We start from the raw sequence: 14765 nt of genomic DNA, 5'->3' as shown, positions 1-14765 counted from the left end.
ATATGAATTTCCGGTTTGCTCTGCTCATGCGCGTTACTCATAGTTACTGAAAACGCCACGGAGGAAAAAGGCAGTTGGAACACCACAGTAAAAAAACCAAGTTCCAACTGATCTTAGTAGCCATGGCGGAGAGTGCTTTACATCAAGAGGCACGAAGGCTTCAGGCGAATTTAGATAAGAAACAAGAGGCCTTGAAAAGACATTTGGCACAACAGTCACAGGTATGAATCGAACATGGGGGGGGGGGGGGGGGGGGTAGTTTTTGTGTGAATACAAATAATCAAAACTTAGAAATGAGTTATTGTCTTGCGACACATGCTTATATTGATCTTTTTTTCAGTATTATTATCATTATTATTACAATCTCCTCTGTGATTGCAATTCATAGCAGAGGGAGGCTGTTTATTCCGGCAGAACGATTTACCCAAAAACACCCAAAAACATCTCACAACATCAACACATTATATGAAGACATCATTAGAAATTGATATGTATATGTTAACATATCAAATACAGCTATTGATACCTTCTTTTGTTGACTTATCGGCGAGTAGGGTTTTGACGGCGAGGGAGATAACTCTTACAAACAGTCATACAATAAAACCGGCAAGACAATTATCTAGCGTAGTTTGTCGATTCACGCACATTTATCTTCCAGACATTTTTTTTTCATTTACCTTATTAACGATTGAATTATCACTATTGCTTGAATTTGATGTGTTTTTGGGTAGTTTTTGGGTGTTTTTGGGTAAATCGTTCGACCCGTTTATTCGTGCATTGCATGATGATGGTTCTAGAAAAAACATATTCTTGGGAAGGAGTGTTGAGAACTTATTTTTGAAACAGATTTTGATAACGAGTATGCTTGAAATTATTTTGTCTACCGTGTTCAGGTCTGAGGGGGTTATGTTAAACCACGACTGAATTATGTATAATTTTGTACATCATAATCATATTCATATGTCAGGCAATGAAAATTGAGCTAGTCAAATAGCATGTCAGCAATGCTGTTAATATGGGCGGCCGTTTTAGGATAAAATACAGACACTACTTAAGTGCAAAAACTTTTGCACTTAAGTGCAAATCTTTTGCACTTAAGTGCAAAAAAATTAACATAATGGCAAAAAATTACATAATGGCAAAAACTTTTTCACTTAAGTGCAAAAACCACATAATGCAAAAAAACCTCTTTTGCCATTATGTAGTAATCTTTTTACATTATGTACCTGCGCACATAAGTACAAAAAAATTCTTCGTATCCCTCTCTTCAAAATGGATCGTTCCAGTAATACTAGAACTCTTTAGCACTAAACAACACAAATGTTATCCTTGTCTGCGCATGTCAGGTGACCCTTAAATACATGTACGCCACAGGAAAATATACACCATAGGGGTTTTCGCACGCCATAGCAAAATGTTAACGATATATACACAAAATAACTTGTTTTTTTGCGTTGGTCTACCTCTTTTACAGGTTCTGATGAAGTTTCATTAAAAAAATGTGCACTTTGTAAAAAAGTCGGTCTTATTTGCGTAGCCAGGATGAAGCGCTTTGCACTACTATTCGGCATACGTGTTTCTGCACGCCATAGTAAAATTCAAGAGTTGTTTCTGCAAAATCAAAGGATTTTTCAAATTGTATGTGTATTATACATGATATAGTAAAGTTTCATTAAACAAAAATGTGTATTTTGTACGAATTTCGGTATTTTTTGTCTATCGGAATTTCAGGTCAATTCAAGGGAAGTAACTCTTACAAAGTCCTCAGAGACATGAAACTGGACCAGAATGGGTATTAAAGGTGTTTATCGCTTATAAATTGTGTTATTTCGTAGTGTTTTGATTATATTACATATTGAAATACCTTTTTTTTTACCAAAAAATGTTTTTAATTATGTATTTTAAAGGCATAACCCTTACATTTACAAAATGAACAAAACCAGATTGGACACTATTAAACACTTTTTATTTATAAAAAACAAAGATATTAATACAGTCCATATACTGCAACTTTGAAAACCAATCATGATTTATTGTGTTATATATTGTTATCAATGGCAGATATATAGTTTTATATACAATAAAGTAGTACACAAAACATTTAAAGGAATAAAACATTTAAAAGGAATCGGATATTTATATTATTATATTATATACACAAGCAGATAGATCTGAAATCAAAATATTAATATGACACAGACAAAAAATAATGATAATGGAAACAACATCAATCATAATGTTTACATTTCTAACTCACAACAATAAAGTTGATTGAATAATAAAATAAAATATGATTATCATGAAATGATTCTAGTTAATAGTTATACATTTTAAAGATTAATCGCTTGAAACATATTATAAATTACAAAGCATAACATGACATCTTAAAGATGTTTATCAATTTCAATCAATTATACAAAAATGGTCGTCTCAAAGCATGGAACTGGGTCCTGAGTCCTGAGTTGTTGAAATGCACTTGGTCACAGTCAAAGTCCTCTAGTAAGCAGTTGTTCATTTATCTTCCTCCGTTGTTTCTCAAAAGAGGTCGTTGTCAGGCCGGGGGACTTGTCAGAGTTACCACGTCGCACAATCTCTGAAAAGTACACCTTCTGAATTCCAGCGTGATGTAGGTCCACCTGCAGTGTCGGAAATCTCTGGAACATATAGCTGGGGATAATGTCGCCGAGATGTCATTTCCTCTTAGTTGGATGAGTAAAACATCAGGGTTGTACTCTATTGTTGGGAAAGTGTTAGAAAGGGTTATTTTTAAGCACTTGTATAATAATTTTTTTGAAAATGCATTATTTTATCGGTTTCAAGCAGGATTTATGCCTGGAAATTCAGCAGTATACCAACTAATTGAAATTTATCATAACATGTGTCTAAATCTAGAAAAAAAGAAACATACTTGTATGATTTTCTGTGACATTTCGAAAGCCTTTGACAGAGTCTGGCACAAAGGTCTCCTAATAAAGTTAAATTCATATGGTATTTCAGGTAACCTCTTGTCCTGGATAGAAAACTATTTATGTAACAGACAACAAAAAGTATATATTAACAGTTCATCTTCTGATGCTGGTATGATAATGGCTGGAGTTCCCCAGGGCTCAATTCTAGGACCTCTTCTTTTTTTAATATATATTAATGACATAGCTGATGAATTTGAGTCAACAGCACGTTTATTTGCTGATGACACTTCTCTTATAAAGTCGTCTTCTTCATGCCGAGAAATTGAATTAGTTTTAAACAGAGATTTAGAAAAATTAAATCAGTGGGCAAAAACTTGGCTTGTTTTTTTAATCTAAATAAAACTGAGATAATTTGTATATCAAACTCCGACAATATTGAAGAAAATCTTGATTTAATTTTTGATGGAACCTTTTTAAATTTTAATAGTTTACATAGACATCTTGGAGTCATATTTAATTCAAATGCTAAATGGTCTGACCACATTGATGAGACATACAAATCAGTAATGAAAAAAATAAATGTTTTAAGGAAAATTAAATATATGTTAAAGCGTGATGCTCTTTTAAGAATTTATAAGTCATTTATTTTACCTGTTCTGGAATATGCATGTGAGGTTTGGGACGGATGCTCTCAAGCTGACTCAGAAAAGTTAGAGCGGGCTCAGTTTGAAGCAGCTAGAATAATAACTGGTCTACCATCTTATACAAGAAAAGAATTTTTATATTTTGAAACATCTTTGGAACCACTTTCAGACAGAAGAGCTAAAAGAAATCTTCAATTACTTTATAAAATAAAAAATAATATGAATCCAAGTTATCTATCTAACGTATTACCTCCTTCAGTGGTCAATAATAACCCTTACCCTTTAAGAAATAAGGACAATTTTAGAATTCCAAATTACAGACTCTCTTCTACAATAAACTCCTTCTTTCCCTCTACTTTAAGAAACTGGAACAATTTAGACGACAATGTTAAATCTCTTTCTCTTTCTTCTTTCAAACTAGCTCTCTCTCAACTTATTTCTACTACAGTAGTCTGCCTTGCTACTATAATTATGGTGAAAGAAAGTTTAATATAATACATACAAAATTAAGATATAAGTGTAGTTCTCTTAAGGATGATCTTTTTCGTGTAAATTTGGCAGAGGACTCTATTTGTGTAAACTGTGGTAACATTTGTGAAAATGTGCATCATTTCTTTTGTGAATGTCCAATATATGCTACTGCTCGTGCTGAAATGTTCCAATATTTTAATGATTTAAATATACATGTAAATTTAAATTTGTTATTATATGGTAATGAAAACTTGGCTTTGGAAGTGAATAGTTATGTATTTGGATATGTGCAGTCTTTCATAAAAGCCAGCAGAAGATTTTGAATATATATACTTGTATCTCTTTATTATGTAAATGTACATTGTATGTTAGATTATCCATTTTTCCTCCTAAATGTTACATGATTTACTTTATATTATACCTATGTCATTACTTGTAAATATTAACCTGTTGAGTGGAGAAGGCTTCATAAGTTGTAATAACTTGTGCCTAATCCTATTGTTCTTGTTTAGACAATAAAATATGTTGAAAGTAAAGTACTCTATCAAGTCTCTAAGTAATTGTCTTTTGATCGAATCTGAACGCATGCCATCCTTCCCGAAGAATCTGACAGTGCCAGGAACATGCATAAGAAACAATAGTATGAATAAATATAACATTTCATAATAGTGGACAAGATTGGAAATTAAATTTAAATACTAACTTTGACAGTTATGATTTTTTTTATATATTACTTGCATTTTGGGAATTACTCAACAAATAGAGATTTTGATATTTTCTTTTCTAAAACACATTTGTTATCATAATTTTCATTAAGGAAACCATGATAATATCTCTCAAGAGGAGTAGCATAGCTGCTCCCAAATACTGCAAACTTGGCCATTGCTGAGTAATAGATGAGCATGAATTGGTATGTTTCTCTGTAGGGGGAAGGGAAAGTAGAGTTTTTTGCACTTAAGTGCAAAAAACTTTTTTTTACACTTAAGTGCAAAAAACGTTTTTTTACACTTAAGTGCAAAAAACGTTTTTTTACACTTAAGTGCAAAAAACGTTTTTTTTACACTTAAGTGCAAAAACTTTTTTTTACACTTAAGTGCAAAAAACCTTTTTTTTTACACTTAAGTGCAAAAAACGGTTTTTTTACACTTAAGTGCAAAAAACGTTTTTTTTACACTTAAGTGCAAAAAACCTTTTTTTTTACACTTAAGTGCAAAAACTTTTTTTACACTTAAGTGCAAAAACTTTTTTTACACTTAAGTGCAAAAAACTATAAATTTATCCCTAGATTATCATCCCTTTTCATTATCAGGCCTGGGCGGGGGGAGGAGGCTTTTACTTTATATTTTTTACTAGGAATTTCCTGTAATTGTAAATACGTCTAAATTAATACATAAAAGCATGTGAAGTGTCCTTATTCCTTCACTGTTTACATTATTTTGGTCATAAATGTTACAGTTAATCCCATTTATTATGCTACACTCCCGGTAATGTCGATATTCGCAATGACATGTGATACTCTTTGCAAGATAGGAATATTTCTTTAATCAATACTTGGGGTGTGACATAATAATTCAACCAGCACAGTTTCAAGCTCTGGTTTTCAGCTTTGCATTCAAGTCAAATGCAGTTGCATTTATTTCCACAAAAAGTAAGTATAAATTCATAGATATTTGCGTGGTAAAGACAGTACTATGTAATATTACCATAACTTGTTACCAAACATATACTGGAAGACGTGGTCAAAGAAGGTCTACTGTAAAAAACCTTCTATTATGGTTTATATTTCACATTGATCGATTGTACCATTTAAAACCAACAAAGCTTTTTTTTATAATTGTTTCACTTCTATCAGCTGACGAGTCGCTCGGTTACAAGATTTAACACGAGGTAATATAGAAGCCGCCATATTGTTTACGTATCGCTAGGGCACACTGCGACAGTATGCATGATTTGATTGGTCGATACGAAATTGATAGAACTTCGCCCATTGGTCGACCAATCATCGTACTTCATTTTGGACCAGTCGAAAAAATTACTTCGGTAGGTGAATTTCTTGTTGGAAACCGCTTCATTTTTTTGCACTTAAGTGCAAATAATTTTTTTGACACTTAAGTGCAAATCTTTTGCACTTAAGTGTAAAAAGAACATAATGGCCATTTGGCTTTTTTTGCACTTAAGTAGTGTCTGTATTTTATCCTAAAACGGCCGCCCATATGTTAATGTTATGAAATCCGAAATCTTTGTGTGTGTGAGAGTATTTTTGTAGACATTTTAGGGAGTTACCCTTAGGTAATCAGTCTACCGTTTCTCAAAGCTTCCTAACTTACAAACTTCTGAAAATACTTTTAAAATGTTAGGCAAAACTTACTATCTGAAAAAGAACAACCATACTATCTGAAAAAGAAGAACAAATTCTGTAAAATTTCTATTGGACATTGTCTAGCATGCTGTTAAACAAATAGTAACGAACCCACATATTTTGCTCACTGACACAGATAGACATACAGATGTACATTCTGGACAGGGTGGATTTAGCATAAAGTTATACAAGGTTTTGGAGTACAAGTACATACATTCTGTACAAGTTACAAAAGTTTGTAAGCAACAAATAATTAGCTGCAGGTATTTCTTGCTAGGCGATTGGGTGCCGTAGATCGTGAGTTCGAGACTTGGTCAGGGCACAAGTTATTCGTCAGTTGTGTTACTATGTGTTATATCATGTGATCGGCGCATGTCAAAGCCAAAGATTTAAAGGATTGAAATCTGATAATTCCTGTACAATGTTACATAACATTAGTTATTGGAAACAAGCACCAATATGAAATATAAAGCCCAGATGTTATAGTTACTCCTGTTCTGAAGGATGTGTGAAACCTAATTGAATTAATGAACAGGTTCATATCTTTCCTTTTCATTACTGAGTGTTATGGTTGTATTTTTTTTTAATCTAGAAAATGTGTGGGGAACTGGATTACACCAAAGCAGGCAGTAAATCAGCTACAATGTTTTCAGGAGCTGATAATTTTGACACAAAAAGGTTTGTATTAAGTAATTTGAATGTATTCAAGTCAAATTATGTTGATATTGTCTCTTGTATAAATACATTTTTGCATTTATCTTTGAAAATAAGTTGTCTGTTTTTTATAAATGTCTTGAATAAGTCTGAAAATTAGTTTTAAAAAAATATAAAGATTTATCAAAATTTTCATTTTCAATAAATAAGTTTTCATAATTATCCATTGTGCATGCAATAACCTATGCAATATGATAATAATTTTTTAGACTTGTATTTAGAATACCATAATAATAATAATTCAGAATTATAATTATTTATGACAATTGTTGGTTTAATGTAGAATTCTTAATATATTTCAATAAAGTTAATTATGCATGCAAGCATGAATTGAGTAGATTAGTATATTCATGTTTGTAGTTAGTTGAGTTTTCTTCATGTTTGTGTTTGTAACTCAAAGTTATAAGGAGAATGTGAGGGAGCTTGTCATTTGACAGCACCTCAATCACCAAGTTATATATTTCTCTAACTCTTGTGCTGCCCAGTATAGTTTATGACTGGCATGGCAGTTTTGTGGAGGAAGGGAAGACAACAACAAGTTGCCAATTGAAGTTGTGACTATAGTACTGTAGCTATAGCTCATTTCACTTGGCAAACTATAATTGTTTTAGGGGCAATCAGTCATCCTCTGTACCAGCTGTACTGTTTGTATGTTGTTGCTATGTCCATACATCTACACACACACACACAATTTAATAAACATCTTATTTTACATACTTGCATAAAAATGATAATTGACCATTTCCAGATTGATCTCTTGTATCACAGTTCTTTGTTTACCATGATGCATCACTGTGCAGTTGTATTGATTCATGTACGCCTTATTGTACACTGTACACCTTACTGTACAGTGTACCATATACGCCTTACTGTACTACTACAGTAAACCATGTACACCTTACTGTACAGTGAACCATGTACACCTTACTGTACAGTAAACCATGTACACCTTACTGTACACCTTACTGTACAGTGTACCATGTACGCCTTACTGTACAGTGTACCATGTACACCTTACTATACAGTGAACGATGTACACCTTACTGTACAGTGAACCATGTACGCCTTACTGTACACCTTACTGTACAGTGTACCATGTACACCTTACTTTACAGTGAACCATGTACATCTTACTGTACAGTAAACCATGTACACCTTACTGTACAGTGAATCTTGTACAATGCTGCTGAACTGAACCTACATTAAAATTGTGTACTGGATAAGATCACATATCCTGATTTATGTTCTCATTGTCACATTCTTTGTGTGTTGTTATCATAGGCTCAAGAAAAGATTTGCTTCCACAGATATAAAGAGATCTTTATGCTACTTCACTAAAATCATTATTGAGTTCATTTGTTGTTTTTGTGTACACCATTTATGGAATATCAACAATGACATGCTTCTTGCCAATTGTTACTATTGCCATTTACATTTTCACAACTGCCAGTTTCTCATGCCTGTGTGATGAAATTGATCTTTATTAAGTAACCCTTTACATGACAGATTACCAGTTTGCTTTTTATATAATGGTATATATATATGCCATTGCATTTAGTGCTATTACTTTGTAAAAAGCAGACATTTAATTGATTCAAAAGCACAGTCATGTTTGATTTTAAATTAGAATATCCCAAAAATAACAAAACCTTAGTCACAACCACTGATAAATGGTTGATTGACATAATACTGTCACAATTAATGTCCTATTGAATCACTGTAATATAGTACAGTACTAATATCAGCAACCAAGGGAATCCGATTTTAACCAGTACCATTATTATTCAAGTTTAGATGTTAAAAAACACTGGAATGACAATTAGCAAGTTACAATTGACAGTTATCAAATGGTAATTTGGCATGTCTTTAGGGTATTCGATGCTTGCATATATTGCACTTAGCAAACTAACATGATGGTCTTTTTAACACTAGTTGCAATTCAGAATTTTAAAAAAGCTTTGGATATTTAGCTTTTTCATTTTTGTTAAAAAAAAAGTAGCATAAGAAATCATATCCGACTTGATGACACGAAAAAGACATAGCTGGTAACAGTTTAATACAAAATTGTTAAAACCTCAATTACAAAATGCATGTTACAAATAATCTCAAATGTCTGCTCCATCACCTGACCCTTCACTGTAACTCCATCAAACATTACAGTAACAAATCACATGTAGCACAGAGAAAAATCAGATACATTTAGAAATTAATAGTTTTGCTGCCTAACTCACTCAGACTATCACCTTGCAGTCATGTAATGGTTTGTATTTTAAATTATCTAAAAATGATCTTTTTTTTAACACAGATTCAATTTATTCTTTGTTTTAATCAGTGTTTATTTTTTATTTTTTTATATATATATAACATGTTAAAAGCATTTACAGTAAATTACACTGATGTATGATAGCATAACATTTGTGTAATTCTGTACTGATTATAACATGCCTCATTCTGTAACTAACCCATAATTCAGCACATCATCCTTGTTTCAGTCTGCCCTTCCTCCAGAGTGACTGATATAATCTTTACTTAGATAGATAGTGTTCATTGCCTGAAATCTCCCATTCACTGCTTTACTACATCCTTTGCCATCAACTTCATTTTTAAGAGTTAACTACATTACATTTGTTCCAATAATGATTTTGTGGATTTTTACTAAAATTATCTTTTCAATTGTGTTACTCTTTTAGATGCAGTAGGTTGGCACTGCAATCACTCGAACCAGAGGATGGTGTGGTTTTCAAGGAAGTGGTTCATGATCCTAATTTTATATATAGATCCTTGAAGGAAAGTGGTTGTGACCCATTACCCCTGCATGTTGATCCAATTTTTAAAATAATGTACCCAGGATACTGAAAATAATGTATGTGCTTTCTGCATTTAAGCTGCTAATACTCTGTTAGATGTGACGATGTAGGGTAGCTAAGTTGTGATAATATCCTAAGTTTGCTTGACTACATATTTACAGATCAGTATTATCAATAGTATATAGTTTTTTCCCCTGTGTTCACTTTCTCTCAGACTACCTGCTAATGTTTCTTCCAATGATTGTCACTGACCAATGCTATCGATGTAAACTTCAGGAAGCCAATATGTATATCTTACTTGGTAATATAATATGTTATTGAAAAATAACTGAATAAATTCAAGTAAATTTTTTTTTACACTTTATGACTTTATTCATTAATAAGTTATATAACTATATAATTTTAAGCACAAATTTGATCTTTTATACAAATGTGCACTACATGTATTTTGAAAGTGTTATAACATGTTTTCTATTATCTAAAGTACACCAAACATATTAAATATGAATACAATTTTGAATAAACATTTTTAATATTAATAAAGGCACACACCACTAATTTTGAACACTGTCGCTGCACTATCAGCTCTCTTCATGGTATTTCTTTACCTCCCTTTAGTAGCTAGTTCCACTATCATAGTTCCTTGTTGTATTACAACTTCTGCACTAACATTTAGTATCTGTATAGCCAGGTGGTATGTTGTATCAGGGTTGTGGAATCAGACAGCAATACTAGGTCGATCAGATATAGTAACATATATAAGCAGTACGCGACAGTGGATGTCAGGTTGATATAGAATTGTCAACTTGGCACAGTGTAATTTTTTATTTGTGCATATTTTGTAGACTTTACCTCTTGATTCATGTTTGTGAAAATGGCGCATGTATATATTGCTTCTGACTTCAGCAGAAGTTATTAGCAATGTAATTGTTGATGGGACCCATTGTACTGGAGGAGATACACAAACTAATTAGTATGTACCCCGTTACTCAAAACATTTCAAGAATCAATTGTTTTGCCTTTACCTAAAATCGCTTAATGGACAAGGGTTATCTGTGATGGTTTGGGTATAAATCTTGGCTGTAAGATCGATAATTCTTACCAGATCGGTTAATCTTCAGGTGTGTGCATCTAAACTTGTTCATATGTAATTACCACTGGATTCTTAAAAATAATGCTAAATGTTTGATTACCATGCTTCTAACGTGTGTGTGAGCATAAGGACATAGCAGTGTTAAGATGTGTGTCCCAATAACATATACATGTACATGGTTTGGTACCCCTAAAACAGCTGATGCATGGTTTGGTGCCCCTAAAACAGCTGATGCATGGTTTGGTACCCCTAAAACAGCTGATGCATCGTTTGGTGCCCCTAAAACAGCTGATGCATGGTTTGGTGCCCCTAAAACAACTGATGCATGGTTTGGTGCAATATTGCTTGTTTTTATGATAACTACTAACATGTATTGGTAAAGGCAAATGTCAAGCTTTAATTGTTTTATTTCTGTGTTTACAAATTTCAGGCCAGTTCTTGAAATGTTTCGGGTCAACAAAGAAGGTTTTAGCAATCGTTATCGAAATCGAGAAAACATGGCACCTCATGTTGATAGGGTCTATCCTGTGATTTATCCAGGAAAAGATAACTGTGATTACACTAATGACAGCAACCGGAAAAATAGAAAAATGAATGCCATGCAAGAAAGATACGATATTGCTCAACGAGTAAATGGAGATTTTCATGTGAAAGTTTTGTCGGAAACTCCACAGTGATTTGCAGTGTGTGGATCTTTGGTGTATCTCTTCCATGGCAGTACAAGATCATCAACAATATTGTGTGATCATTAGATTCTGTGATGGTCTGTAAAAACAACTGTACTGTAAGCTATGTTTGTGGTGTTCAAGTGGATAGTTTACCAAAAAAAATTCAAGTAGCTTTTGTTCATTGTCATGGAAATTCCAAAGAAATTTCTACAATCTTCTTTCAGGGAAAAATCTGTTCACAACACAAATGCAGCTCCAAACATCTTGGTGAATGAATTTTCAACAAGGAAGCTTGCTAACGCTCAGGAACAGAAATCTGATTCTCTAAAGAAAAGGAAACAACGCAAATTAAATATAGAGAGGGATCAAGTTTACAAAATCTTACATCCTTATGAATTTTGATACTTTTTTGTTTTTGTATTTACTGTTTTCACATGTTTTTAATCTTTTCTTATTCTATGAGGTTTATTGGTACATTAAATGGTGATATCATATTGGGTGCTACATCTGTAAAAATATAGTTTTGTTTCTACTGTTTGTGTGCAATTATGGGAATACACAGTGCTTCATCCTAAATATTGTTTTATCTCAGAGAGTTTATTGTCTCTGCTCTGATGTTGTCATCATATATTCAGCTAAATTGTCCGGGTAATCATTCTGAGACACCGTGAACACTAACACACATACGTTATGTACTAGTTGTACATCTGTCTACAGCTATCATAGACAGTAGCAATAAATAGGTACAGTTGGAAGCTGGTTGGGGAGTATGATTGTTTTGCCTCTTGTTTTCCTGTTGTAATGTTAGTTATATCTGTTAAATTAAAATTTAAGTGCTTGTAATTTCAGCTTGTTATTTAGAGTAGAACATTTCAGCTCTTCTTTGAAACCTAAATTACTGGTATGTGTTTCAGTTCCGGTGATGTGTTGGGACCTCCAATGCACAGAATTTATCATAGGAAAGCTGACAACAATCCCGTGGATAAAGTTTACCCCTTACTACATCCTCAAGGATATTTTAACAAAACACATCAAAGAGAACTTCCTCGAAAACCACACTTCAAAGTCTAGGGTTTATTGATGTCATGGAAATGCTTTGAAATGAAGGAAATTGGTTGTCAACATAATACTGATGTTTTTAAACAAAAAAGTGTTATTTATTCATTTTATAAGTTACTTTTATGTGTCTCTTAAGCATATGAAAAAAACCTCATCAAACTGCAGTCATTACCACATTTTCTGTATTTCAAAAGCATTGCTAATGTGCACTTCTGTTACAATGTTTATACTAATTTGTTTGATTATTATTCAACTAATACATTTCACTAGTGTGTAGAAATCATCTGTTTCAATTTTAGAATTTTTTGAAAATCTTGTTAAACAAATCCATTAGTTATAACAGGAGAAACGCGTCAAATTGAATTGTGAACTTTTAAAACTACATACAGGAATAAGAACAATTGGATGGGGACAGAAAGAGACAAAAGGCAGTATGACCACAGCCGTAACGGCCCCCTTTTAGACAGCACCTGGCACAACCTGCGCCGACAGCTGTTCCACATAGGATTGGTCACTCCCCTATCCACCACTGGCAAACCAACCAGCTTCCAAGACTTACAACAAGTTCGTGTGATATCTCCAAAGAGATAGGCTTCACAACACAATATATTCAAGATAGGCATCACAAAATTAAAACTCTTATACAGCTGTCTATTTTGTACAGTTTGAGAGCAGAGATTTAACAGTTATTTTCTAATTATTTTGGTAGAGCGAAACATTTAAAAAAGAATTTCTATATTTACAAAAAATATCACAGGTAGACTTGCTGTATATTCCCACGTGTTATCAGTATTAAGGTATAAGCTGTCACTTGCTGTAGTGTTGTTTTTGTTTTATAGTTTCACAGAGATGTATATCGAAAGCTAATGCTATTTATAGATTTACCTACTTGCACATTTTGTGTATTACATTTATCAAACATTTCGGTGGCATCTCAGTTATGTTATCTTATTCATTGTAAACGTTTTCCATATTTATTTATTTGATGAGTATTGTTCTGGTGAGGGAAAATGAGAGAAAGGGGTCATGAAATAAGATGGATGGAGACTAGCAGGAAACAATAGTACAATTGGTAGTTTCATATCAGAAGCCAACTGCTTTTTATTTTCAGTTTAAGTCTGTTAAATATATATACTGGTATATTATGTTTAATGTATTAACATGGTAGATTTTTTTTTTCTTTTTTTTTTAATTTCATCACCAAAAACTTATTTAAATTCATTTTCAGCACACCAGAAAGTGTGGTTCTAGTCTTTAGGGGAGTTAACAAAACATGTATGAGTCGCCTATTGTAGTAAGGGTAGAAACTAACCATATAGAGGGATGATGAGTAGCCAGCCTAAAGGCAGGTGATGGCAGTCCTCCCAGAGACATTTTAACTTTGAAAGTATTTGGTGTGAGAGAGGAATTACGTCTGGTGCTGTCTCATGATTAAGAATCTCAAAGGCTCCTATGTTATCAGTATTAATTACATTTTATATGTTAATTAGGACAGCCTATTTTATATAAAATCTATATGTATACATATACATGTAATCTTATATTGTAAATAATCTTTGACAACAAGTTAAGGTTGTTAGTTCCTGCAGCCATGCAAATTGTTCTCTAGATTTTACTCTGTTAGTCTGAGAAGTCTCAATTGTTTATCTTTAGTCACCTCTAAGCTGGCACTATTTGCTCAAAGTTTATTAGATCATCATATTTATTTACTATTTACTACACAGCTTTATCAGTGTGAGGTGTCTTGTGTCAAGGGAATATTAAAAAAAAATGCATTATTCTGTTTTCTGTTATTTCTATCAAATACAATCAGTAATAGTCATTATAGTGTACACACAATCGGTAATCCTGGTATAACTTGTCATTATAGTGTACACACAATCACTGATCCTGGTATAATTAGTCATTATAGTGTACACACAATCGGTAATCCTGGTATAACTAGTCATTATAGTGTACACACAATCACTAATCCTCGTATAACTAGTCATTATAGTGTACACACAATCACTGATCCTCGTATAACTAGTCATTATAGTGT

At 32.7% G+C, this 14765-nt stretch overlaps 1 protein-coding gene across 6 annotated transcripts; it reads left to right on the top strand.

Annotated features, from left to right (window-relative positions):
- The first annotated feature begins 20 nt into the window (after positions 1-20).
- LOC117327974 lies at positions 21-14502 on the top strand. 6 transcript variants are annotated; one of them, XR_004532774.1, is made up of 4 exons: positions 21-221; positions 6976-7061; positions 9788-9960; positions 11890-14502. XR_004532774.1 is itself a non-coding variant. In XM_033885264.1 (3 exons), exons 1-3 carry the CDS (start codon positions 123-125, stop codon positions 13313-13315), a joined length of 387 nt encoding a protein of 128 aa, XP_033741155.1. In that variant the 5' UTR covers positions 21-122; the 3' UTR covers positions 13316-14502. The 6 variants fall into 6 exon arrangements, 5 of the variants coding, with proteins under 5 accessions (XP_033741155.1, XP_033741175.1, XP_033741162.1 ...); XM_033885264.1 differs by lacking the exon at positions 9788-9960 and having other exon boundaries at positions 13114-14502; XM_033885284.1 differs by lacking the exon at positions 9788-9960 and having other exon boundaries at positions 12580-14502.
- The last annotated feature ends 263 nt before the right edge of the window (positions 14503-14765 follow it).

Source organism: Pecten maximus, chromosome 1 (assembly GCF_902652985.1).
Source record: "Pecten maximus chromosome 1, xPecMax1.1, whole genome shotgun sequence".
In the NCBI taxonomy this organism is placed as follows: Eukaryota; Metazoa; Mollusca; class Bivalvia; order Pectinida; family Pectinidae; genus Pecten; species Pecten maximus.
This window is presented reverse-complemented; position numbering and strand designations above follow the sequence as displayed.

What these genes read in the sequence shown, in the direction of transcription:
- LOC117327974 (XM_033885255.1), top strand. Translation starts at nt 123, where the DNA reads ATGGCGGAGAGTGCTTTACATCAAGAGGCACGAAGGCTTCAGGCGAAT. An exon ending in ATTTGGCACAACAGTCACAG is followed by an intron (nt 222 to 6,975) that starts GTATGAATCGAA and finishes TTTTTAATCTAG; the next exon opens with AAAATGTGTGGGGAACTGGA. An exon ending in GATAATTTTGACACAAAAAG is followed by an intron (nt 7,062 to 11,427) that starts GTTTGTATTAAG and finishes TACAAATTTCAG; the next exon opens with GCCAGTTCTTGAAATGTTTC.